The following is a 25,419-nucleotide window of genomic DNA, read 5'->3' on the forward strand; positions in this document are numbered from 1 at the left end:
CTAAAACAGTTTTTTTCATGCAACAGATCTTCTGGTGATGGGTCAATAAACGCACATGGTATGCATAATCAATCTAACGTCATTGATCCCTCTCTCACTGTGTCCAGTGTTCAGCATGACACTATTCCCGAAAAGGTTGTTCTTCTTCTTTTCGGCCCAAATCTACCTTTTGCCCCCCTAAGTCTAGGAATGCCTCCATTGATACCTACTGTAGACTTGTACAAAAAGATGTCATGGGTATTTTAAATAAGAGAAGGGAATATAAAGTGTATAACAACTTGTCCAAAAAGGAACGTGAAGCTTTGACAGAACTTAAAAACGACACCAGCATTGTTATCAAACCCGCCAATAAGGGCGGAGCTATTTGTATATTGAAACGCACTGACTACATAAAAGAAGTAGAACGACAGTTGTCAGATCCTGTCTATTATGAAAAATTAGCAAAAGATCCGACTTCAAGTTTCAAAGGAGAAACTGATGAGAAATTAAAGGTTTTTATGGAAACAGGCGAAATTACAAAAAAAGAAGGTGAATTCATGAAAGTGTCACACCCTATATATATATATTCTCAGAGTGTTTATGATGTACTTTGTACTGAATTGTTACCCTGGATTGAATTTGATGTTTGTTTTTTTCTGGTCGATGTTTTTTTAAAAAATAACCCCAGATGATATTTGGATGATAACCACACCTGTTGCACACAACGTTATAAATAGAGATGTGGTTTGCATTTTCCAACATTCAGACCTGACGAAGATCCCTCTAGGATCGAAACGTTGTTCATTAAAGTTTGTGGCATGGAGTAAGTGTGCAGGCTCTACCTCTTTTTCAAGCAAGAGGTTCCACTGCCAGTTAAATACCCGCAGGACCAGGACTGGTGACTGATAAGAAAACTAGTTTCTAGACTTTATCCTTTTTACAGGGCTGTGCAACCCTGGCTGGTGTCAGCACTCTGTCTGTGCACAGATTTAAAATAATTACCAAGAGACATAATCCTGTAAACAAATGAAGTGTGTGTCTGTGTGTTACTAACTGACCAGAGGGGAATCCTCGTACATGATGATGCCGTCCCGGACTGAGGGCTGCAGGGTCAGAGTCTGGACGGTTGTATCTCTGAAACAGAAGAAAACAGAGTTAACACTGCAGATAAAATCAAATTTATCTTTTGCTTTTGTGTATATCATGTCTAGGGGTTTAGTAATGACACTGACCTCCAGGGGTGGTTTCAGTGCACCGATCTCACATGTTTACAGAGCATCTGCATGTTTCTGTGCAGCGTTTCTTTACCTGAACACCATTTGATCACCGAAGATGCAGGCCAGTGAAAAAGGGTGGCAGTAACACTGTGTTTGAGTTCAACAGGCCAGCAACACAAACATAAGCACCTCCCCAATAACTTTGATTCCCTCATGGTGCCCAAAATTATCGCTCCCTCTTTCTCTGAACATCTTTCTCTTCAACCCACCTAGTAGTCCTCCCTCCAGCACCCCTCTGTCTCCTCGATATCTCTCAGTGTGACCCAGGAGCTGTCCTAGTTTCCTTCCTGGCCGGCTTCATCTCTCTTGCTTTTCTGAGCCACATCTCTGTAGGCTTTCAGTCACGGGCTCCCAAAAGCCACATGCACAGATCTTCCTGCCTCTGCCCTGGTCTAATATTAGCTGCTGCTACAGTAGCTAACCAGGCCACATCCGAGCCCAGCTCCACTTCGACTTTCACAAGACTTTGACAAACTAAACACACGCACGCAGACTGAGAGGAGAAATTAGTTTGGCTCTACATGTGAATGTGCAGCTGATGCTTGACTGTAGCTTTAATCTCATTACCCGCTACAATGAGATTTATCTGATACTTAAGTTCTTCAGGTTTGAGGACTCTTTTATTGGCATCCTGTTTGGTGCCTTTCTCCCATCAGCGAGTCACTGACACGTAAAACGCTGCCTTCTTATTAGTGCCAAGATCAATACGAGGCCCATTGCTGCCTCTGATTGATCGTAGCTACATTCAGCAGCAGGGCTGATTTGACACACGCAACACACTGATCTGTGGAAGAGAAACTCTGACCTAATTTTCCAGGAGGTGTGATTGTGTGAGTATTTATAGAAGCTGAGAAGGAGAGGACTTCTTCAAATGGTTCTTCTTTAAAATGAGCGTGTGAAGTCCTTGTTCTGGTGAAGGATGGCCTAATTTACTGAGGACCAAAATAGTTTTTGACACCCTTTGATGAGAAGGCCAAGGCTGGCAGGGTAGTAAGAGAAAATGCTGGCTGCTCACATCTCCCTTAAATAGTGCTGTGGCTGTGTTCCTCCTCTCGGAAAACTACAAGTACTTAAAAGAAACATATGTGATGATTACTCCTGAAGCGCATCATCATTTGCCAACCACAGTACAGACAGTTGGACTGTTTCAGAAACTGATATCGTCTAGTTTGGGAACTTTTAATGCACAACAATAATAAAACAGCCCTCGATAATTAATTGATAATGTATTCGTGAGCTATTCTGGTGACTCAGACATGGAAAACTCTAAACATGAATACAGATTCAAAAGAGCTGTCTGAATGAAACTGAACTGAAAAGAACCTATTGTGCTTTTTAAGAAGAAGATATTCAAAGACAGTTTGTGACTGTGACCCTGAATAGAAAAAGTCAGACAAAAGAGAGGCTGCCTGGAGAAGCTCAAAACACTGAAACAGGATTATAGAAGAGAATAAAAACCACATTGACTGAGGATTCTTCCAGAATCTCTTAAAAAATAACCGTACATTTATGTGTGAACATGTACAAAGCCCTGTTAGCCAGGTCAGAGCCAGCACTGTTTTGGTGATGTATCGCCTCATCGGTGATGCCTTGAGACAACGGTGCACACACTGACATCACAAGCCGAAAACTCTGAGCCTGTTTGTAGCTGGTAGGTCTCGGGTGATCTGATCACAAGTGAACAGCACTAAATATAAGTGTAAACGATCAATGAGACATATTCCCATCCGATCACTAAAACTACTTGCCGAGGTGGTCTTGGGTAAATTTGACCTGAGCCTGCAATAACAGCTATGGGCTCTGAAGTCAGTTTGACATAGTGGCCAACGTGGAAGTACAACTGGGTCCGTCACATGATGCCATGTTGCCCAAGAAGACTTTTTCCCATAGACTTTGATTGTGAAAGAGTCGTCTGTAAATTAGTGGATCCATTTTTCTTAGCATCAAAACCCCGTAAAATGACTGGTTTCACTATTGGGATTTGATCCAATTGGTCCGACAACACTTTTAAGTCCAGAAGAGCTGCACAATTAAATTATTTTTAATCTCATTCCCGTTGGCGGAGGGCTAAACTGGAAGTAGCCACTTGGCTGGTGGAAGTTAGCCACCCAGCTGCCATACGTCTCAAGTGCACTTGATCTATGGGCTCAACAATGCTGAAGATCTGGGTATCTTCATACTGTGGAAACTGAGCTTTTTGTCTCTTCACACATCCATGATTTGACCATCAACACTAATGTGTCCTGATGCTTTCTCAACAAGAACATAACAGGAAATACGTCATCTATGCAGGACATGGCGGTTGTTTCGGCGACAGTGTGTCAACACTCTATAACTTGCCCATTTTATGACGACTTGGATGATGTAATGCTTGACTGACCGTTGTTTTTGCACTGTGGATTCTGCTGAAAGGGAGATCCCCAGCTATACAGACACAGCTGCTTACGTGACTAGTGATTAGCTAGTGAGTGTGGACGTAATAACTGTATGCAGGGCCCCTTGACCTTTTGGCAGAATTTATATAGGCAGTAACGAAATCTAAACAGTGGTCAGCTGGAGACGCATATGGGGCCGTACACGTGCCGCAGTTTTGCACCCTTAAAATAATTGATTTAATGTAGATGAGCAGCATGCCAGGGCAATGCCGCCAGAGTGCCTATTTTTCAGCAGAACCCTGAGATTAACTTGGTTCAAATTTTGGTACACAGCAGTGCACGCCGCACGCATGTCATGTGACGAGGACCAACCAATCAGAGCTGACAGGTATCTTTTCCTTCTTCCATAAATATCAGTGTGTGATAAATATTGATCATTTTGGTGCAGAGCTGCCAGAGCTTTACGTCTGTCCCACAGACAACAGGCCTACACACAAACAGCACCTGGAAGAAGATCAGCTCTGCACTCAGGACTTCAGGTAAATAGGCTATGATACGGTGCTTGTTAAGGTCGCTTAGCAACCTCAGAAACAACCTGCCGTCGCGCTCTTGAAAGCTGGCACAGAAAAGGCACAAGAGTAGCGCCCAGCGCCCGACCTCGCGGATTCCAGGTGGTTATAGACACAGCATCTTCACCTTGGAAGGAGTTTCACAAAAGTGTTTTCAAAGCAGTGTGTGTGGATGAAAGGCCAATGCTATGTAAATAAAAAAAAAAAAACTTGTACTTGTGGATTGGGTCACAGTTTAGAGTTTGGGTAGAATACTTGTGTACACTCTTAATTCAACATGTTGACTGTCCTCACCTGTGCAGCTGCAGGTATTCTCTGGGCCTGTTCAGAAGGTGCAGAAATCGGTCCACTATTTTATTCTTACCCACGCCCTGCAGAAGGAAACAAACATTCAGTAACCAACACAGCTTAATGACATCAATCTTAATACAGCGACTGTGTTTCAGTGACAGAGGCTGTAAAGAGAGATAAAGAGGTGTCAGTTCCATGTGTAGGGAGGCAGTGTTGAGAGTGTGTCCCTTATTTTTGATGGTGCTATGTTCTGACAGGGAGCTGCTCTCCGGGACTCCCACCGGCTTCCCACAGAGCCTGGCTCTCCTGGATGGCTGCTGAGTCCCTCTGCCAGTCTGTCACACCTCCAGTAAGCCGCCCTGACAGCTCCTAATGTCTCAGCTTCGCCCATGCGTGGTCATGCACTCAGATTTGCAAATAGCTTCTTTCACCCAGTCCCTCTCTCAAATGCACACACACTCTTAAACATGAACACAGAAACACACGCAGACAACCTCCCCTGGGCTGCCTGTACAACCATGTCCACTTTCACTCCCTCCTCTTCCTCCTCCTTAACCCTGCCCATTAGGGCCTGACTGGGGGCACAGTGTCCTTGGGGAAGTATTACATGCATCCTGATGCTCCCAGTGAGCTGTGAGCGGGTGGGTGTGAAGGGTGACATCAGGGTGCAGGGAGCTTGTTTCATAACTCTTCCTTCCATGCTCACACAGCGCTGACATGTGTGGCCTACTTTACTGAGACCCACTAAATGAGCTAAACCCCCCGCAAGCACGAGTCTAAGCTCGGTTTATGTTGGAGAAAAGTGGGATCGTGACAGTGATCATAATTGGACCTCTATGGATAAAGGCTTTTGAGGCCCAGTCTCAACATCACTCTTTTCTGGGTGCAGGAGACTTTTAAAAGAGCAGTTCACCCCCAAACCAGAAATATATTTTTTTTCTTACCTGTAGTGGTATTCTTTAATTAAGTTTTGGTGTGAGCTGCAGAGTGTTGGGGATATTAACTGTAGAGATGTCTGCCTTCCCTCCAATAGACTGGAACTAGATGGCACTAAAATAAAAACATTCATAAAACTCAACAGCAATGTCTCTTTCCAGACATCATGACCTGGTTACTTAAGATAATCCACAGACCTTGTTGTGAGCAGTTTCATATAGGAACTATTTTCTTTCTACTGAACTACATGGAAAATGAGGGCGGCACAGTGATGCAGTGGTTAGCATTGTCATCTCACAGCAAGGGGGTTCCTGGTTCGAACTTGGGGTAGAAGGTTCAAACCCAGGGTGTGGGAGAGCCCTTGAGTGTGGAGTTTGCATGTTCTCCCCGTGTCAGTTTTCTCTGGACTCCCACAGTCCAAAGACATGCAGGTTAATTGGTGACTCTAAATTGTCCGTAGGTGTGAATGTGAGTGTGAATGGTTGTCTGTCTCTATGTGTCAGCCCTGTGATAGTCTGGTGACCTGTCCAGGGTGAACCCTGCCTCTCACCCAGTGTCAGCTGGGATCCAACACACCTGACTCCCAACAGGATAAGCAGTTACGCAAATGAAAGAATGAACTATACTAGCCTAACAAATCACCGCGCAGAAGGAAGCGTACATCTACCGTTCATCAAAGCACACCCCCATTCGTAAAGCAATCTGTTCATTCACTTTCTTTTAAAAAGCAATGACACTGAGATCCAATATGGTGCAACGCTGCAGGGAAGTGGTGAGACCTTCCTGTCAGAGAAGAGAGTTGGCTGGTTGCCGTTGGTTTTCTTTGTTTTCTCATTTGTAGTCTGTGTGTACATAAATCCATTGCTCTCTTGATGAAATCACCAGGTAATCAATTCCTGGGAGTTCTTCCGATTATGATAGCGTGTTCTGGGTAAGGTAAGCCACAACTGACTTGACGGAAAATGCAGACTGGACTTGACAGTATTCACATGACTCACAGGTGTTACAGTGTGGTAACGTTATTCTTACAAGTGAATGGGGCTGAACTTAGATAAAAATTACTCTATTGAACTGAGATCTATCTGTTCAATTGTTTTATAGTTTTTTGGCCTATGCTTTTGAGTATGTGTTCTTGAGGGTTCAAGATATGAATATTGTGATTTATGATGCTCTATGTTTCAATCCTGTGTGGTGTGAAAATATCATTCAGTACTGACCGAAATGGCATCTCATGCAACCAGTCATACCGTCACAAGCTCACCTAGAACCACTGAGCTAATAGACTCACAAGTCAGTCTTTAGACACTTTGCTTAACTAAAGACTGATGTCTTTCTCCCAGATTTTGTGTTTAGATGGGCGGATACAATTTCAGAGTTTAAAAAAACTCCCTACATTGCAGAGCCAATAGTAAATCCGCAGGGCGGTCCTTTGGTGGCTCGCTGAACTCTTGTGCTCGTAAACATAGTCGGACTGCGTTAAAAGTTTTAAACAAAGTCGCTGTAAGTCCTTCATTTCCACAATCTTGTGGACTGAGCACACATTTGATAAAACAGAGTTAAATCTCTCGGCATCCATTTTCAAGCTCTCTGTGTGTTTGTTTCCTTGCGGACGAGAAAAGGGGGAGCGCACATTTCCGGGAGGGCGTGTCCTTGTAAAAAAATGCAAGAGGCGTTGCTTTGTTGCCGGCCGTTTTCTCCGGTGTGTTAAACACACTTTAGAAAGGAGTGTCCCCAGACTATCAGAAGAGCTAACTGACGTTACAGCTCAACCAAGAGGGATGTGATTAATATTTACATTTCGCAGCGTCACAAGCCTTTGCACACTCCTTCTGCATGGTGATACAGTTGGCAGACAGAAAATAGCTTCTACATGAAACTGCTCACAACAAGTAGATTATCTTGAGTAACCGGGTCAAGATTTATGGAAAGAGAAATTACTGTTGGGTTTTTCAAAAGTGTTTTTTGGGGGTTTTTTTTGGCACTTTGAGCACCACAAGCTGAGTGCCGTCTAGTTCCATTATACTGGAGAGAAGTCAGACTTCTCTACAGCTAATATCTCCAACACTTGGCACCTCACACCAAAACTGTCTAGACTGATAAATAGCACTACAGGTAAGAGGAAAAATATGTGTTTTTGATTTGGGGGTGAACTGTGTCTTTCAGCACAGCAGGGAGTTGCACTATAAATGATGTCACTCACCTGGTTTCCGACCAAGAGGAGGTGCTCTCCTAATAGAAAGTCTTTCAACATGTCTTCCATCACCCTCATGTGCTGCAGAGAGATTTAAACAGACAGACAAATCAGAAATTAGCTTTATGGACTCACACATGTGTCAGGCAATGTGGTGAACTGTATTTCACATATAATGAAAAAGTATTGTTGTTGCTGTAAAACCATATGTTTGTGCAACGTCTGTTTTCCCCTCCCCTCTTCCCCCTTTGCTTTTTACAACTGCGCCTCTACTGTGAAGACAGAAAAGAGGTCATTGAAAAAGTAGGGCATCTTCATCCCATCTCACCCTCTTCCAATCTTATTTCAGTCTCCAATACAAGCAGGCAGAAGAAAAAAGGGCAGAATGAGGACAGAGAGAAAGAGAGTGGGAAAGAGAGAAATCTGGGTCACATGGCGCCATCAGTATTGCCAGAGGATGTCAGAGTGTCATTCCCTTAGCTGGTTCATCCCTGGAGTCTGGCCAGCAACACATGAGACATCAACATCATTGTAAACAGAATATAGAAATGACTCACCTGCTAACATCTGACATCTACCTGACTAAGGCTATGTTGCTATATCCAAATCTAATGTGGGCAAAAGTCTTTTCAACACCACAAAAATCCAAACCTGCTGTTATTTGAATTTATGAGCTGAGCTAAATGATAATACTTTGACATATGTCTTTACAGGCTGCAACTAATCATGGGGCGTGAAGCTCGTCACAGTCACGTGGGATTGATGTTAAAGGGATGGTTCAGATTTTTTTGAAGTGGTGTTGCATGAGGTGCTTCTACTTAATCAGTGTGTTACCTACAGCAGATGGCGGTTGCCACCCCTGCAGTATGGAGAAGCAGGCACAACTACTGACCATTACCTAAATTCTCTTCCAAGCCAGACTCCATTGGCAAAAACAGTAATTTAACCTCGCAGAACGTGAGAGCTGCTGGTCTACCGCTGCCTCTATCAGTCAGTTTGTTTATGTTAATGATTGACTTTGGTGTAGGGCTGTACTGAATACCTGAAACTTGGATTGAGGGTGGGGTTAAATGAGAGAAGAGGACATCAGTTGAGGCACCTAAAATAATGTGACAATCAGCCACTTTGACAGCATGCAGGTTGCACGTTAGCCACATTAGCTAGAAAAAACAGAATTCTAAGCAAGATGCTTTAGATTCAGTAGATTTGTGACATGCCAGTTTCCACTGGCATATCTGCACAAAATCTGAAAACAATCCAGATGCCTGATATTTTTTTTTGCCCTTTACTGGATAGGACAGTATGAAGAAGGAGAAAGAGAGGGGATGACATGCAGCAGAGGGCTGCAAGTAGGAGTCGAACCCTTGGCCACAGCGGCAAGCATGTGGCCTTTGTACATAGGGAGCCTGCTCTACTAGGGGAGCTACTCTGTGCCCCGATGCTTCATGTTTTTATGTTAAAACTGTCCTAGGTTCAGTAGTGCAGGACAGCTTGTGACAGACGTAAGATGAGGGCAAGTCAAACTCACAAACCTATCACTATTTTCAAATGACCTTGTCTGAGAATAACTAAAAACAATTAGTCAGACAACTCACGTTTTAAATGTTTATTTCAAAAGAAAAATAAAGTTAGAATTTGGCGTCTAGACTCCGGCCTCATTGCTCACTGCAGATATGTTTACATGAGATATTGGGGAGTGATGATTAAATATTTCCCCCCTTAGCAGGTGCCTGCAGGTGGATGCTGGTGGAGGTGGGGCTGACAGAGCGAGCAGCAGTACTGATGCAGGGCAGCAGCAGCAGGAAAGGCAAAGGGAGAGCTGGGAAGATTTTTCTAGCTTAAAAAGACCGCCAGATTGGGAGGGAGTGTTTGTGTATGAATCAGTGCAGCTTGAGTTGACTGGCAATGAGCAAAGCTTCAAAGCATTAAGGTCCGCCCTTCTTTAGTGAATCCTAACTAACCCTTTAAAACAGCAAAGTCACACAATTAAAAAATAAACCAGCTGATCGAGGCAGAGGTAGACCAGCAGCTCCTGTGTTATATGAGGTATAATTACTGTTTTAGTCTAAGGAGTCTGGGGGCTTTGAAGAAGAGAGCAAAGATGGATATAATGGTTTCAGTTTCCCACTGGAAAGTGCTGTCTGACGGCAAGGTAAAGTGGTTAAAATATACTAAATACGGCGTACACTTAAACTGATAGGGATTTTTTTTAGGTAGCTAAAATATATGTTACTGCTGCCCCCATCTATCACAGCACATTGCTTTGCTTCTGTGGTGGTACTCCAGCCTGCTTTTCTAAACTGATGGTGTGCAGACTGACATCTACACTATGTGATACACTGACTATGGAAAAGTACCTCATACAACCCCACTTAAAAAAAAATCCAAACAAGAGATCAATAAATATAAATACTGACACTACAATTTTGTATTTAGAGGCTCAGTAACTTAATGTGTGTTTAATACTAGAAGTTAAAGTTGCATTCACAAACATTTAAAGATGGAAGAAGAGTCTAAGAGCCCGTTGCTGAAAACTTCTCTCTGACTTCAGCTGATCTCTCCTGTGTGTTTTTCTATAACCACACAGCCTCCGATCGCTGCCAGCGCAGAGGCGAGCGCACTTCAGCATTCAACACGTACTGTGACAAAAGTAGGACTGGGAGGAATGTGGAGAAAAGATTTCACTGAGTGCTTGGAGTTCTGCCTGTTTTCACACCCACAGTATGCACACTTGGACAATCGCTGCATAAGGCGGGGGAGACTCGTATTTTTGGTGTCTGAAAGTTACAAGAACTGGCAAACCCGAACCTTCCCGACTTTTCTCTGCTTCCATCCTGTCTGAGCTGCCTGACTCTGAAAGAACATGACGTCAGTCTCTGTCTGTTTATGGATCTAAGATATGTGCGGTACTGACTTTGCATGACTTTTGCTCTTTCTATAAGGATCTCAACTACAGCCACTCAGTGAAATCAAAATTGATGTTTTCCTGCTGCACACTCAGAAATAGAGAGCAGAGTTAAAGTCAGATTGCTTTCTAATCCAATAAAATCCATCAATAGCAGCAATCAGAGGTCAGTTACAGTGTACTGGGACAGATTTCACTGCCAGGCCACGGAGGAACAACACAGAGCACGGCCCTGGAAAATATCAGCTAATACCAGAACTAAAAGTAAAATCCTTCATAATGAAATAATGTCACACTGAAACAGGGACAAATTACTAATAACAAGGAAGACAGAGGAGTGAGGCTGAAGGGAAGCTGGTGTTTGACCTCTGTTGAACCAGCAGTGCTCTGAACATTCTGTGGTGAAGGATACACACAGTGATCTTCCTCAGTCTGAGAGAAATTGTTTCTAATCCAGCTTTTTGCCCTTATGTAATAAAATCTGGGTCATGGCCTGGACATAAATGTCTTTTACAGCCCACTTCCACACTCACACGGGGATTGGTTCAATGAAGCCTTGCAGATACAGATTTGGTTTACAGTTACGGAGTTATCACGGAACATACCATGTGACAGTAAAAATGTGTCTATTTGAGAGCAAATCGGGACTGTATTCTCACATGATCTCGTGATTCTCGTGTGATCTCGCGAATCAAGCAGCCTTGCAGGAAGAGGAAAGATTGAAGCTGTAAATTCAGAAACCTGAAACACCTGTATTGTGAGTCAGGGTGTTGTTACCTGTGGATTATCGTAGAAGAGCACGTCTGGAACCTTCATTTTGTCATTGGGGTTGTACACTGGAGCAGACACACTGCCGATAGTCAACACACCATCCTTCACCGAACCTAGAGAAGTACAGGAGATGGAGACGATGTGTGTCATCATTAAACAGTATCTGCAACAAAAAGTATGCCAAAATGGATCACACAAAGCTGCAGGAGGCGTGGACACATTGCAGGTCAGAAAAATACTTTTAACTCAGACTTTTCACACACTTACTGGCTGCTTAAATGAAGTCAGGCTCGTCGTGTAGCACAAATCGGTGCATAAAAATTAACCGGAATGAAGGAAATGAAGTGCTTGACACTTGCCTCAGAATGCCTATTCATTATGTGTCCCTTCAAACGTTGGAAGAAACCTACAACTTTGTATTTGTGTGATTGATTGTGGTGAGCCTGTCTGGGCCGACTTTTTGTCCCAGTCCACCCCTGGCCTTTGGGATCTTAAATAGTCTTCTGCTGTTCGTTACTAAGCAACTCCACTACAACACAGTCACTTCTCCAATATCATTTGCTGATGAAGAGCACTGTTCCTTACACCCAGACCCACATTTCTGAGACTTGTTTTTGCTTTTTTAACCTCTGATCTTGTGAGCTTAACCCCAATTTATAATAAATTCTTCTGACGCCTCGTCATCTTCAAATTTTGATACTAAAGGGCTGGATAGTCAGTGCTGGTGGCGCGCATCAATATTACTGTCACTTACACATTCTTTAGCATGGGAAGTAACATCTGACACTGACAACCATCTGCTAATTAAACTATATTTACTCTATGAAATGTATTTAGAAACACTGAGAAGCTGAATCGGTCTTATCTGGATAGATGAGACTTACAGCTGAAGTCCTGAGTGTGTTCTGCAGGATCCGGTGTGTCCTCTATGGAGCAGTTGGAGAGGCTTTTTTCAAGAGAGGCACGGGCCAGGCTGGGCAGGAACCTAACACACACACACACACACACAATTATATCACATTAAAAAAGGTTTTATCAAACATGAACAAAGTGCATCACAACCCCGATAAACACAGAGACTGGGAATGTGAGAGTGTGTGTGTGTGTACCTGGAAAGACAGGCCTTATTGACAGCGTGAGCGATGCTCTCCTCGGGGTACTGAGAGAGACGGCGACAGATCCTCAGCAGCTGTCTGGTGGACAGAGACGAGGCCAGAGACTGTGCCTGGAGACAAACACCATACACCAATAAATGACTTACGTCACACACGTAAACAGACTGGTAAGGGCGCGCACACACACACACACACACACACACACACACACACACACACACACGTGCACTTACTGTGGGGTCGTTTGTCTTGCGGAGGCTGTGTGTGAGGTGCAGGAGCTGCTCTGCTGCTTCTTTTGGAACATTAGGAGTCTGAAAAGTGAGAGAAAGAAAGACAGAAGGACTGATGAAGATGATGGCTTTTAGATGAGGATACAGCTGATACACTCAGCTGCTCTGTTGCTGGAATTGTTTACCTATTGACACAACTTTAAGATGTCGGTGTTAGTGCTGTTTTACAGTGTTCAGGGATACACCAGTTACACCAGCCCAGTCACCAGAGGATAATGTTTCCGCAAACCACGTTTGTACATTTGTATGTTTCTTATGTATCATATCATCATTTCTTGAGTAACACCTCGGCTAGATGGCTGTCAAACTGCAGACCACTGTTCAAGACACACTAGATGAAATTGAATGGGTTTTTTTTTTAAGTCATCAAGCTGTTTCAAGCAGCTTTTTCAGCTCCAAAAATGGTTCTTTTTACTGACCTGTTGCTGCGTTTTCTGCCAGGAATGAGTCACTAAAGGCAACTGCTTTTAACCGCGACATTGCTGCGTTTACAGCTAGGACTGTGCCACCAACAGTGGGCATTTTAAGCCAAAACATGATCTTTTCTTGTCATAACCAAGTTGTTTTTGTGCAAAAACATAACCACAAGCTAGCTACAGAGTTGTTGAAAGGTAAGGAAATGTTAAGTTTCGACACAGCGCCCACATTCATCAAAACAAAAAAACCTCTAATCTGTACAATCACAGCATAGAGCTACTGTGGTGACAATGACCCAAATGTTGAGGAGACATTTGGGTCATTGGGACAGAGGAAGAAGCGGTCATATTCGGATGGAGAGCACATGTCGTGAGAGAAAAGGGAGATGAAGAGGAGGAGGGAGCTGTCACCAAGCCCAAGTGGGAGCCCAAAGGACAAAAAACTTTGGCAGGGTCATTACAAAGAAATGCAGGTGCTGCCACAGCCACAGCCAACTGTTCCTGCTCCATTTTGTTCAGAAAGATCTAAAAGTCTCTCCTTAAAGATCATAGTAAGCACAGCATCATCGACGCACAAGTTTGGCCGTGGCATCCTTAGTAACCACCTTCAGGCCCCAACCAACAACATATCACCAAATGTCTTTGTTGAGTGGTTAAGATGCTAATCATGTAACAGCAGTGTTTCTCTCGCTGTGTTTTCTCTCTCCAAAAGCCACAACAAATCCACAACACAGCCTGAAGATGACAGAGGAACCACAGGGACATAAACTTTATGTCTGAGCCAGATTCACTTTTAACAACCCAAACCAAAAAATGCTCCTGAGCAGCTTCACGACATGTAACCACACAACAGGTGAACCAAACCATACAACACAACATCCCGGTGAATGGCCAAACAAGGTCTGTGCTTCACTTTGTGCTCAAGTGTGTGTGTGTGTGTGTGTGTGAGGCCAACAAGTTGTTTAACATTACACCTTACAGCATCACTGCCAAGCCACAATAATATTGTGACAAACTCCTGTTGCTGAGCTCCACAAAAGTACGATAATCAACTGTCACATCCTTGTTTACCAACTCAGGTTGTGTTGTATTGAGTCCTGGCTCTGGAAGGAGCTCTGCGTATACATATCATTTTTCTTACCCTGTGATGGCCCCTGCACTAATAAACTCTGCACAGAACTGTTGGCAACTCTCCCTTCCCTCTAACTTGTCAATCACACATCAAAGCCAGCGTCCGGGTAAAGCAGTGATTCATATTTGGAAACTTCATGACAAAACAATTTGTTCAAAAGCGTTAAGGCAAGAAACAGAAAATGCTTCAGTTAAAGAAACAGCAGCAAAGCACATAAGAGTTACTGAAGACTTTTTGCTTTAACTTCTTATCATGAAGTAAATATTGATGTTGATGTAACTCTGTCTGCCACCAGGCGCTTTCTCCTAGAAAACTGAAGACCCCATTTACAGTGTAAAGGAAGTGCATCAATCACTGTGCAATCAAAACAGGAAGAGGATATGGCTTTTTTCTTTCCCTGGTAGCTATCAGCAGCTACCCCAGTTACCAAGGAGTGTCAAAGAGAAAGTTCTTTGCAGTTACTACCCCCAGTATAAATGGCAGATGATGGAACAACCAATGTTATGGTGGAAAACAAAATGCAGTGTCTCCTGTATTGTTAGTAGTTTTTAGACAGAGGAAAATGGAAAGTGATCCAGCAGTAAAAAGTGCACTGAGTACATCTGCCCACCCTGGGGAGCCATTTTAGAAATGTTCCAGAAGCTAAGAAAAACACGCACTTCGCCTATTTTGACAATGACGCTGTGTGTTGTACAGAACAGATCCAGTTTTCCTGCCAACAGGTGATGTGAAATATATAACTATGAGGACAAATACATTTTTAATAACTCAATTACAGCCATTAATCTTCGATCCATGTCGTTCATACCTTTTCTAAGGCGACAGCAAAACGGAGTACGAAATAAAAACAATAAACACAATTAAAACAGAAAAACAAACCAAACAGTTTTGCTTTTGTGTGTGTGTGTGTGTGTGTGTGTGTGTGTGTGTGTGGAAGGGGGGGTGGGCAATGGGACTTTCTTTCAACTTTGGGTAGAAACGCTGCACTCAAACCGTCACATCTTACATGTACAAGTGCTGAAGAACAACAACAACGGACAAGAAATTTGTTAAAGGCTCTCTAAGTCTTCCTAAGCTTGAAAAGTTTTTGTCACATACAGCAAACATCTCCTCACGATCCGCTAGCTACATGTCCTCTGAATATGCTGTGAAAAAGTCCGGTCTCTGTAGGCCCAGGCTCCGCAAATGGCAACAAAAACACTTCACTTCTGTTTACGTTCAACAATGTTATCAAACACAACGGAGCTAGCTTGCCTTTTAGCCTCATTGTAGCCTGTAGCTCTAACTGCCTCTCTGGGCACTGTGTTCATGTGTGTGTGCTTGCTTTCGCTGGTCTCGCGCCGGCTGGTTGGTGCAGCCTGGACCAAAATGTTTTTGTTGCCATTTGCGGAGCCTGGGCTGCCCACAGAGACCGGACTTCTTCACAGCATATTCAGAGAACATGTAGCTAGTGGATCATGAGGAGATGTTTGCTGTATGTGACAAAAACTTTTCAAGCTTAAGAGGACTGAGAGAGCCTTTAATATACTGTATATATATTAACGCTTTGGTGGACAACGTAGCCTACTCACTAACTTACTTATGTGAGAAGCACAAATATCAAGACAAAACTACTAAATTAACAAAATCTGCAAGTTTACAAAATCGGGGAGGCAAAACGCTCTGATTCTGAAATGTTGCCGGCGTGGTATGACACCATGTGGAGCACGGAAGGATGGAGAGCTGCGACAGCGTCTCTCCTGGCTCCCTTGTAGCAAAGATAGTGGCAAAGAATTCATCTTGTATCATGACTAATGTTAGTGGATTCAAACAAATCAGGCATGGAATTAATCTGTTGATGCTCTGGTTAAAAATGAGACCAGACTTTTCTATGGATGTCGGTAAACAGTAAGTTTTGTTGTTTTTAGCCTAACTTATTTGCGGGAATCATGTGGCTCTGTGAGGAGGAGTGAGGAGTCAGTGACAGTATTAAACAGTCAATAAAACTGTTCTTTCAACAAATGAATCTCTGCAACCACAAGAGGTCTTGATCATATAGTCATAAATGTGCACACAAATATCAGGCTGATTGGTCCAGTAGTTTGTGTAACTCCTTCATCTAAATGGACGTGCCAAATCATAGCTAATGGCATGGAATTTGTGTTTGTGTGTGTCTCACCAGTCCCTGTATGAGGTCCATCTCCTCGGCTCTGGCCATGGGGGTGACAGAGTGGTAGAGGAACATAGTGAGCAGCTCTGGGCCCAACCACTGCTGACCTCTGCTGTTGCTGCTGCCGCTGCTGCTTGTACTGGCGCCCACAAAGGGGGGCTCCGCCAGGGCCAGCACCCTGAATGATGGATGGATGGGGAAGATCGACCTGAAAACACACACAACGGACACCAGTTACACACTGGTTTCACATCTGTTCAGCCATGTTAAATTGGATATAGAGTGCAGGTGCACACAGCGTTTGTCACAGATATATGTGTGTGCATTTGTGTGTGTGTGTGTGTGTGTGTGTGTGTGTGTGTGTTTGTCCCACCCAATCTATGTCAGGGACAAGAGCATGACTTCTGACAGCGGGCTGTGTGATCCTCTGATACAAGAGGACAGCAAAGTCCGCTTCTATCACCCCACAGAGACACCCACAGCAACGGGATATATTTGCTCTAATGTGGGCGGAGGCAGGGCGCTAACCACCATCATCATCATCACTGGATGAGCGTGTGGGAAGACATTTCATACATGAAGATATCAGAGGCTGTTATTATTGGGCTTAACCATGCACTTAATTCCACTATCCATCCATACATAATTAAAGTTAGGTTTCACATGCTCACTTTCTCCCTGTGTTGCTCTCTGTGTTCAGTCTTGTCTTGTAGTCAGTTGCACAAATTTAATTTTAACATCAGTAACATTAAACAAAATCTGCAATCTAATACAAATCTGACTGGTAAATGGGAATAATTTGTCGCTCTGAAGTCAGACGCTGCAGCATGTGCTTTCTATCTGTTGATATGAGAAACAACTTTAACATCAGAGACACTCAGACATGATGCTTAATGTTTTAATCCGCCACTTTAAACTAAATTAGGCTCCATGTGTCTTGATTTATTTGCAGGATGGGGCAGAGAGGTTTTCAACAGAAGCGGGTCAAAAAGAAATCCTGACATGTTCAAAAATCCTGCGACAGTACAACTGAAAAACTGTGCAGACCTCCAACCCACAAACACACAGATTCACACAACCGATGAGGAGAAGAGGAGGCAACACATGTGTTCATATACACACACATTCACACATGTACACATCTTCTGTTGCCTAGCAACTTTCTGGTTCTTTCTCATCCATCTCAGACGTTCTCATATCTGTGTTTGATCCGCCAGGAACCCTGAATGTTGGATATTAAGAGGAAAACTGAAACCTGTGCTGTAATGCACAATAAAATCCTGGTGGACACACACACACACACACACACACACTTTGTCTGAGCCACAGCAGTGAGGAAGAGGAAGTGGGTTTATTTCAGCCCAGACGCCCCACCACAAACATCCTTCCTGCCAGTTTAGGTGGGTTTTTAAGAGTGCATGTACACACACACACATGCGCACACACACACTTCATGAGTCAAACACAGGGAACAGTTAAGGTCAAGACCAACAACGATCATTTAGATGCCATAAATCACTGTCAAGCAACAAAACAATGTAAAATGCTGCATCATAGCTTTATAAACCACTGAACAGTGTTCTGGTAGCTAATAAGGCCTCGAGCTCACGGTTCTGTTCCTAAAACTTCCCGTCCTCGACCATATTTCAACGCTCCCCACCACTGCAGACTCAAGCATTCTTTTAACTTTGGGCTATTTTCGGTCTGAACACCTGGTAAGACTCGCTCCCTGACAGGAGGCTCAGGGTAAGTTGGATGATATGAATACAGATCTAGAGGGCAGACTTAAGATTCAACACAAACATGCAGAATGCACCACTCTTCTCTTCAGTTATGTGACTGTTTAACAGGGCATCTATTGAGGACTCTGCCCTGTATACAAGTCAGACATGAGACCTCCAGAAGACGCCAGCATCACTAATCTTAAAATGACGCTCTCTTGCCATCACTTGGAACGGTCACAATAAAAGGTAAAATGATGTCACGAGTTGTTGCCCATGACGTGAATGTTTGTTTCATTACCATAATACCAAATTCAGACCAAAGATTTGCAACGAGACAAGTTGCAACCACTTGCAATCCACCATTCTGCAGTGCTCCAAAAACCAGCTGCGGTGTATCATCTCTAGTCAACGACTCTCTGTACTTCTGATCCGTAACGTTGACAGGAAGTGACCACCATGAGACGGCGTATCATCTCTAGTCAACAACTCTCTGTGCTTCTGATCTGTAACGTTGACAGGAAGTGACCACAATGAGACGGTGTATCATCTCTAGTCAACAACTCTCTGTACTTCGGTTCTGTAACATTGACAGGAAGTGACCACCATGAGACGGCGTATCATCTCTAGTCAACAACTCTTTCTGTACTTCGGTTCTGTAACATTGACAGGAAGTGACCACCATGAGATGGCGTATCATCTCTAGTCAACAACTCTCTGTGCTTCTGATCTGTAACGTTGACAGGAAGTGACCACCATGAGACGGCGTATCATCTCTAGTCAACAACTCTCTGTGCTTCTGATCTGTAACGTTGACAGGAAGTGACCACCATGAGACGGCGTATCATCTCTAGTCAACAACTCTCTGTGCTTCTGATCTGTAACGTTGACAGGAAGTGACCACCATGAGACGGTGTATCATCTCTAGTCAACAACTCTCTGCGCTTCTGATCTGTAACGTTGACAGGAAGTCGCCACCATGAGACGGCGTATCATCTCTAGTCAACAAATCTCTGTGCTTCTGATCTGTAACGTTGACAGGAAGTGACCACCATGAGACGGCGTATCATCTCTAGTCAACAACTCTCTGTGCTTCTGATCCGTAACGTTGACAGGAAGTGACCACCATGAGACGGTGTATCATCTCTAGTCAACAACTCTCTGTGCTTCTGATCCGTAACGTTGACAGGAAGTGACCGCCATGAGACAGCGTATCATCTCTAGTCAACAACTCTCTGTGCTTCTGATCTGTAACGTTGACAGGAAGTGACCACCATGAGACGGCGTATCATCTCTAGTCAACAACTCTCTGTACTTCTGATCTGTAACGCTGACAGGAAGTGACCACCATGAGACGGCGTATCATCTCTAGTCAACAACTCTCTGTGCTTCTGATCTGTAACGTTGACAGGAAGTGACCGCCATGAGACAGCGTATCATCTCTAGTCAACAACTCTCTGTGCTTCTGATCTGTAACGTTGACAGGAAGTGACCACCATGAGACGGCGTATCATCTCTAGTCAACAACTCTCTGTACTTCTGATCTGTAACGTTGACAGGAAGTAACCACCATGAGACGGCGTATCATCTCTAGTCAACAACTCTCTGTACTTCCGTTCTGATTTGCAGCTTTTCAGACTTATTTTGTGGCTGAATATAATTTGTAGCTTCTTAAAATATGAATGAGGATAAAACAGAAACAAAACCAGCATCAGATGGACTGTATTCATAATCAGTAGACCACAATAATACAAATAACCAGTTCCAATTAATCACTCAATGATAATCTGTTTGTGTTGGCGGGGCATAAGCACATACAGCGAGCAGCAGCAGCGACCCAGTATCCGACACTGGCACACCGTGAGGACGGAAACAGTGTCAGGTGACAACATCAGCCGGCTTGAGTCGAGCTCAGACCGGCTAGTTCCCACTGCTGCAACCTTTCTCTGCAATGTTCTAAAATGGTTTTGTCTCGTTGTGAGTCATTGGTCTGAACTGGGCTCAAGACGTCTCCAATGTTGTTTCCGTGAGTTTAGCACTACACCCAACCAGCCTCACAACCACAGACCACATGCAACCACGCCATCCCAGGTCCTCCACACCCAGTGTCTTCACCTGTAAGATCGTCTGAGACCAGCTAGCTGAAAAGCTGACGCAACAGTTGGTTTGCAAAGCCTTAGAATTTCTGCGCAAACAGTCAGAAACTGCTTCAGGGAAACTCATGCATGCTCATCATCCTCACTGGCGTCTCAACCTGGTAGCAGTTCGGCATTGTAACCAACTTGAGTGGCAAACTGTTCACCAGCGATGGCGAAATTCTTGGGTATTCTTGAATAAACTGAATGTTTGAGATCTCCCCAAAGGGGCTTAATGGTGTTGAGGTCAAGAGGTTGCAATGGCCTCTCCAGAACCTTCTCTGCGTGACGTGCACTTGGAGATAAAATATAGGCCTATATTAATGAAGGTTCATTAGTACGGTTTTGTATTTCTCTGTAATGTAGCACAGTGTTAACAATGTTACTGATACTATTCTTTCTCACACCTTCAACTCAAACCACCAAAATATATCATTTAATCATTACAGCAATATCAGAAACATGCATGAGACTAGTCCACTGATGGACCTGAATGATGACTGTTGGTCGACCAGGAAAATTCTTAGTCCGGGGCAGCCCTAGTTTTCACAAATTCTGCCAAGGGTATGTAAATCTATATCGCAACTGTATCTGTTAAGTGCATAAAAAGTCTTAGATCCTTTCCTTAAATATTTTTGTTCAGTCTATCTTTCTATCTGGAATACTATGTTCGTCTTTACTCTCTGCCTCTCTTCATTTGTCTGTACGCCTCTCTCTGAGTCTTTCTTCCTGTTATGGCGCTAATGCTGAATGTAGTTATTGTTGTCTTTGGAAAGCCAGTGACCACAGTGTTGTCTTTCCATGTTTGACGCAAATACAGATTCAGAACTGCTCCAAAAATGCTCCTGACCTTTCTCACACATAACCAGTTAAACCTCTGCGGGCTGACCCGCGTGTGTGTGTACCTCTCTTGCAGTTGCTGGTCACTGAACTGCAGTTGTTCCTTCAGTGTCTGGTATCTGTCCCACCTCAGCAGCCTGGTCCCGTCATACAGATCCAGCTCCCTGTCATGGAGTAACCTGGGACACAAAACACAGTGGGGTGAGCTGTGTGTGTTTGTCTCTATCTGACATTTACGGCACCAGCTCCTGTTACTTTTGAAAAGCAGCCATAAGAAATCTTTTGAAGTAGAATAGATTAAATCTGAGCAGCAGCGGCAGCACAGAATACAGAGGATAAAACAAGTGATAATATCAAAGTGTCCTAAAAACAATACAGCAAGTGATGGAAACTGTGTATTTTTAGCAAAGTGAAGTACCTAGACAGCACAGCCAGGGTTCCCAGGTTGACCCTGTGTATACCGTCCAGGATCAGCAGCTTCCCCTCGATGGCAGCAGTGACCAGAGGAGATGGCCTCCACGCTGTGTCTCCGTTAGGGAGAGTGTACCTCTGCTGGAGAAGGTCCCTGGCTGTCATGTCCTGGAAGTGGAAGGGAAGGAAGTGGACACCAAGTGACAAAGTTAAAGGACGTGAATGCATTAGGAGCAACGCAGGAGGTGGGTCAGTGTGTTTACTGTCACACAGTGGACTTGGATAAAACAAGCTGTGATTTTCTGGCAATGATACATCCCCAGTTTTCCTCCCCACATGATCTGCTAAATTTGATCCGTCTGCTCTGCAGATAACAGCTAATGGCACATTTGTGTTCGGGGGGGAAACGTCTGTGCAGCAAGACTGTCATATCCACTATCACGCTGCCGTGTCATGGCAGAGACGGAGGGTAGCGGAGGGAAGACAAGCAGAGTTGCACAATTTGTTCCAGGCAGTGATCACTGATCTGCTAACTGCTCCACAGCAACAAGACATTTTTGCATTCAGTCAGAAAGATGCTCTACATTTACATGCGGTATGGAAGCTTAGTACGGCTTTGCTTGCTATTATTTTTTTATGCTGTTATCTCAAGATTAAATGTAATTCAGTTTTATTTATAAAGCCCAATATCACAAATCACAATTTGCCTCAGAGGGATTTACAACATACAGCATCCCTCTGTCCTTAGACCCTCACAGCAGGTAAGGAAAAACTCACCAAAAAGACTCTTTAAAGGGGGAAAAAAGATCACACGTTAATTATCTTTGACAAAACACATTTTCTCATGATGTGGTACAGAAGCAGAGAACGGCTGTGCTTGTAATTATTTTTACTGCAGTTATCGTAAAATCAAGAGATAATTATTTCTGTGACAACACAACACATCCTGATGATGAGGAATTCACTTATGTTGATACTTGAAAAAACAAAAGCCAGTTTTCTCACAGTAACAAGATAATTTATCACAAGAAAATGACTTTATTTTTACCCCTTGAGATCACAGGATTATACTTTAAGTTGATATTAAATGAAAATGCTTTTTGTAAACACTTAAGATCACATTCCCGACCATACGGGGGGGCGGCAGTAGCTCAGTCCATGGGGACTTGGGTTGGGAACCGGAGGGTCGCCCCCGTCCGTCCGGACAAGGACTCGAACTCTGGTGGCTGGAGAGGTGCCAGTTCACCTCCTGGGCACTGCCAAGGTGCCCTTGAGCAAGGCACTGAACCCCCCAACCGCTCGGGGCACCTCACCAAGGCAGCCCCCTCACTCTGACATCTCTCCACTTTGTGCATGTATAGGTCCTGTTTGTGCATGTGTGTGTCTTACTCTGTTTTACTAATTTCCCCTCAGGGGGATTAATAAAGTATATTAAATTAAAAAAATAAATTAAAAAAAATATATATACGGTGCACCTACTTAACAATATATACATAGACATAAATTATAAAAATCAGTTTCTTCATATCCCTATATCAAGGTCCAGTCATGTTTTCTTCATGCAAAACAAAATATGACCTTTGCCCTCATAAGCTAGTACCAACCAATTTAAACCAGTGATATCACAACATCCACCCACTGATTTAGCTGCACAGATATGAATTACGTTAGCTAGCTAGCAACAGCATGTTACATCGGTGTGTCTTGGTTGCATGGTTCATCATGGTTGCGGCTCACTGGCTCCAATTTATTGAATCTGAGGAAAGTAGTGAGTGTGATAGGTCCAGATTATGTGCAAGGTATTTTACAGTGGACTGTTGCAGCAACTACACAGAGCGCATCATGGACTCTGTCTCTCTCACTGACAGATGCTAATATCCCATCAGTGTTACACCGTTGGGGCCTCACTGTTTGTTATTAAAATATAAGTGTCATATCTTTTTTTTTTAATGTCACTGTTTTTCAGTGTCTGTTTTTTTCCTCTTTTTTTTAGTTTTGACGTTCTGTCCCTCTTTTGGTGTGAAAAAAAGCTGACACTGAAGATACAAATCAGGACGCTGTCACTGAAAAACATCCAAATGCAAAAATATCAAAATAAAACAAAATTCATGTTTAATGCTTGTGTTTTATTTTTCAGGGGGATTTTTTGATGCCAATGTTTCCTTTTTCAATGCCAAATGTTATTTTCAATGTGAAGACACACAGTCACAGTGTTGTAGCTCCATCGGTAAAAGACTTATACACACACATCTTGCTAAACCAGTGGCCAAAGAAGTGGTTGTGTCACCATGACTTTCCTTTGTGCCCTCTGGAGGTGTCCAGGCAATTCACCTAATCATCTTTAATGACAGAAGCTCGTCCACCTTTTCCTTTCAAAGCTGCTCCGCATAATACACCAGGCAAACTTTAATCAGGTTATGTGGATTTGTAAATCTAAGCTGCTGTGACTCTGACTGAAATTACACCTGTATTGTACATTTGTGTGAGCTTCTGTAAGGTGGGGAAATACTCTTCCCCGTCATGTATAATAATCTATGTGTAATATGTTATGCATACTAACATATTCAGCTTCCTCTCTGACCCTCTTGTGTTCAGCTACCAACGCAAACGGCTACTCTCAAATAAATTACATTTTTTTATATTAATATTTTTGGGTTTTTTTATTTATTAGAGGGCATACACACCAACACATTATGTATTTATACTCCGCTCCAGCCTGACATGTCACTTTGTTCTCCAAAAATGGGATTTTCAGAGCTAACAAGATGAAGTGCCCGGCGAAGGATTCCGCAATTCCCGCAGTACAAGTCACCCTTGACCTCAGCCGGCTAAAAATAGCTGCAGCATGATGCATTAATACATAAGTCTTCAGCACACACGTTTCCTGCACAATCGTTACCCAGATGACTAAATTCCCCAGAATCACACACACTAAAACACACACACACACACACACACACACAGAGGGGTGAGGCTTAACAAAGCTTTACATGCATACACATGTACTGTAGCAGCCCCTCTGGGCTCTCTATCTCCCAGTTAGTGTCAGATTCTGGTCTGATGGGTGGCCGGAGGTAATGGAAGCCAGATGTGGGTCTTTTAGCCAAGCTGCAGTCCAAATCCTACATAACTTACTGCACTGTCCCTTCACTGGCTTTATATTTGTGAGGTCTATCCTCATCCAAACTCACTTATAATTGACTGGCAGCATTTAACGAACTGATTATCTAACAAGTGGGCAAAGGAACCGTGTGAAAAATGATATGCTTGTGGTCAAAAAGTGACTCACATGACACAAGTGAAGAAAATCCTGGTAAATCAGAGGAGAATTTTCCTCTAATGAACCTACTTGAGGCCAAGCGGACGTTTTTGCCAAATTTAAAGATATTCCCTCAAGGCCAGTGCCGGATCTAGCACACTTACACTGCCCCCACTCCCCACCTTGTTCAAACCAGAACTACAGCTAATGAGAGACACAAATGAACAACTTACTAAATCACAAACAAAAAAAAATATATGGTGCAAATGTCATCATCTTTTTCCTTTCTCTTACTCTAATGCTCTCACAATACACTCTGCTCCACTGCACCCATCAATGCTCCAGCACAGTGATGCTTAACTTATGACCCCCAGGCGGCCCCGAACCCTTTTCAATGAAAATAAATTAATTCACATTGGCAATTGTTTGTACATTTAATGTAAATAAGGTGGCAGAGTGCAGAAAAAGCATCAAAAATTCACATATTCCGTACCCATGCAGGGTGCTGCAGCTGACCCTCATGTCACTTTCAAAAAGTGGCCTCCAGGCAAAGCGAGTTGAGTATCCCCACTCTAGCATGTTCTCACAATCTCTCACTGATTAACACTAAGGTGAACTGCAATGCAAGAACTCAAGATGGTGCCCCTGCTATAGATC

General features: G+C 43.5%; 1 protein-coding gene across 1 annotated transcript in view; it reads right to left on the reverse strand.

The window, feature by feature from the left end:
* vwa8 (von Willebrand factor A domain containing 8) overlaps nt 1–25,419 on the reverse strand; it is a 109,747-nt gene that overhangs the window by 65,687 nt on the left and 18,641 nt on the right. Inside the window, exons 13-22 of the mRNA XM_049593344.1 lie at nt 21,511–21,671; nt 21,158–21,271; nt 16,406–16,604; nt 12,643–12,720; nt 12,404–12,519; nt 12,179–12,279; nt 11,301–11,407; nt 7,628–7,699; nt 4,495–4,571; nt 1,038–1,113 (exon numbers count right to left, since the gene is read on the reverse strand). Of these exons, the coding sequence (XP_049449301.1) occupies nt 1,038–1,113; nt 4,495–4,571; nt 7,628–7,699; nt 11,301–11,407; nt 12,179–12,279; nt 12,404–12,519; nt 12,643–12,720; nt 16,406–16,604; nt 21,158–21,271; nt 21,511–21,671 (1,101 nt within the window). The remainder of the gene's footprint in view (nt 1–1,037; nt 1,114–4,494; nt 4,572–7,627; nt 7,700–11,300; nt 11,408–12,178; nt 12,280–12,403; nt 12,520–12,642; nt 12,721–16,405; nt 16,605–21,157; nt 21,272–21,510; nt 21,672–25,419) is intronic.

This window comes from Epinephelus fuscoguttatus, linkage group LG13 (genome assembly GCF_011397635.1).
Source record: "Epinephelus fuscoguttatus linkage group LG13, E.fuscoguttatus.final_Chr_v1".
Classification (NCBI taxonomy): domain Eukaryota; kingdom Metazoa; phylum Chordata; class Actinopteri; order Perciformes; family Serranidae; genus Epinephelus; species Epinephelus fuscoguttatus.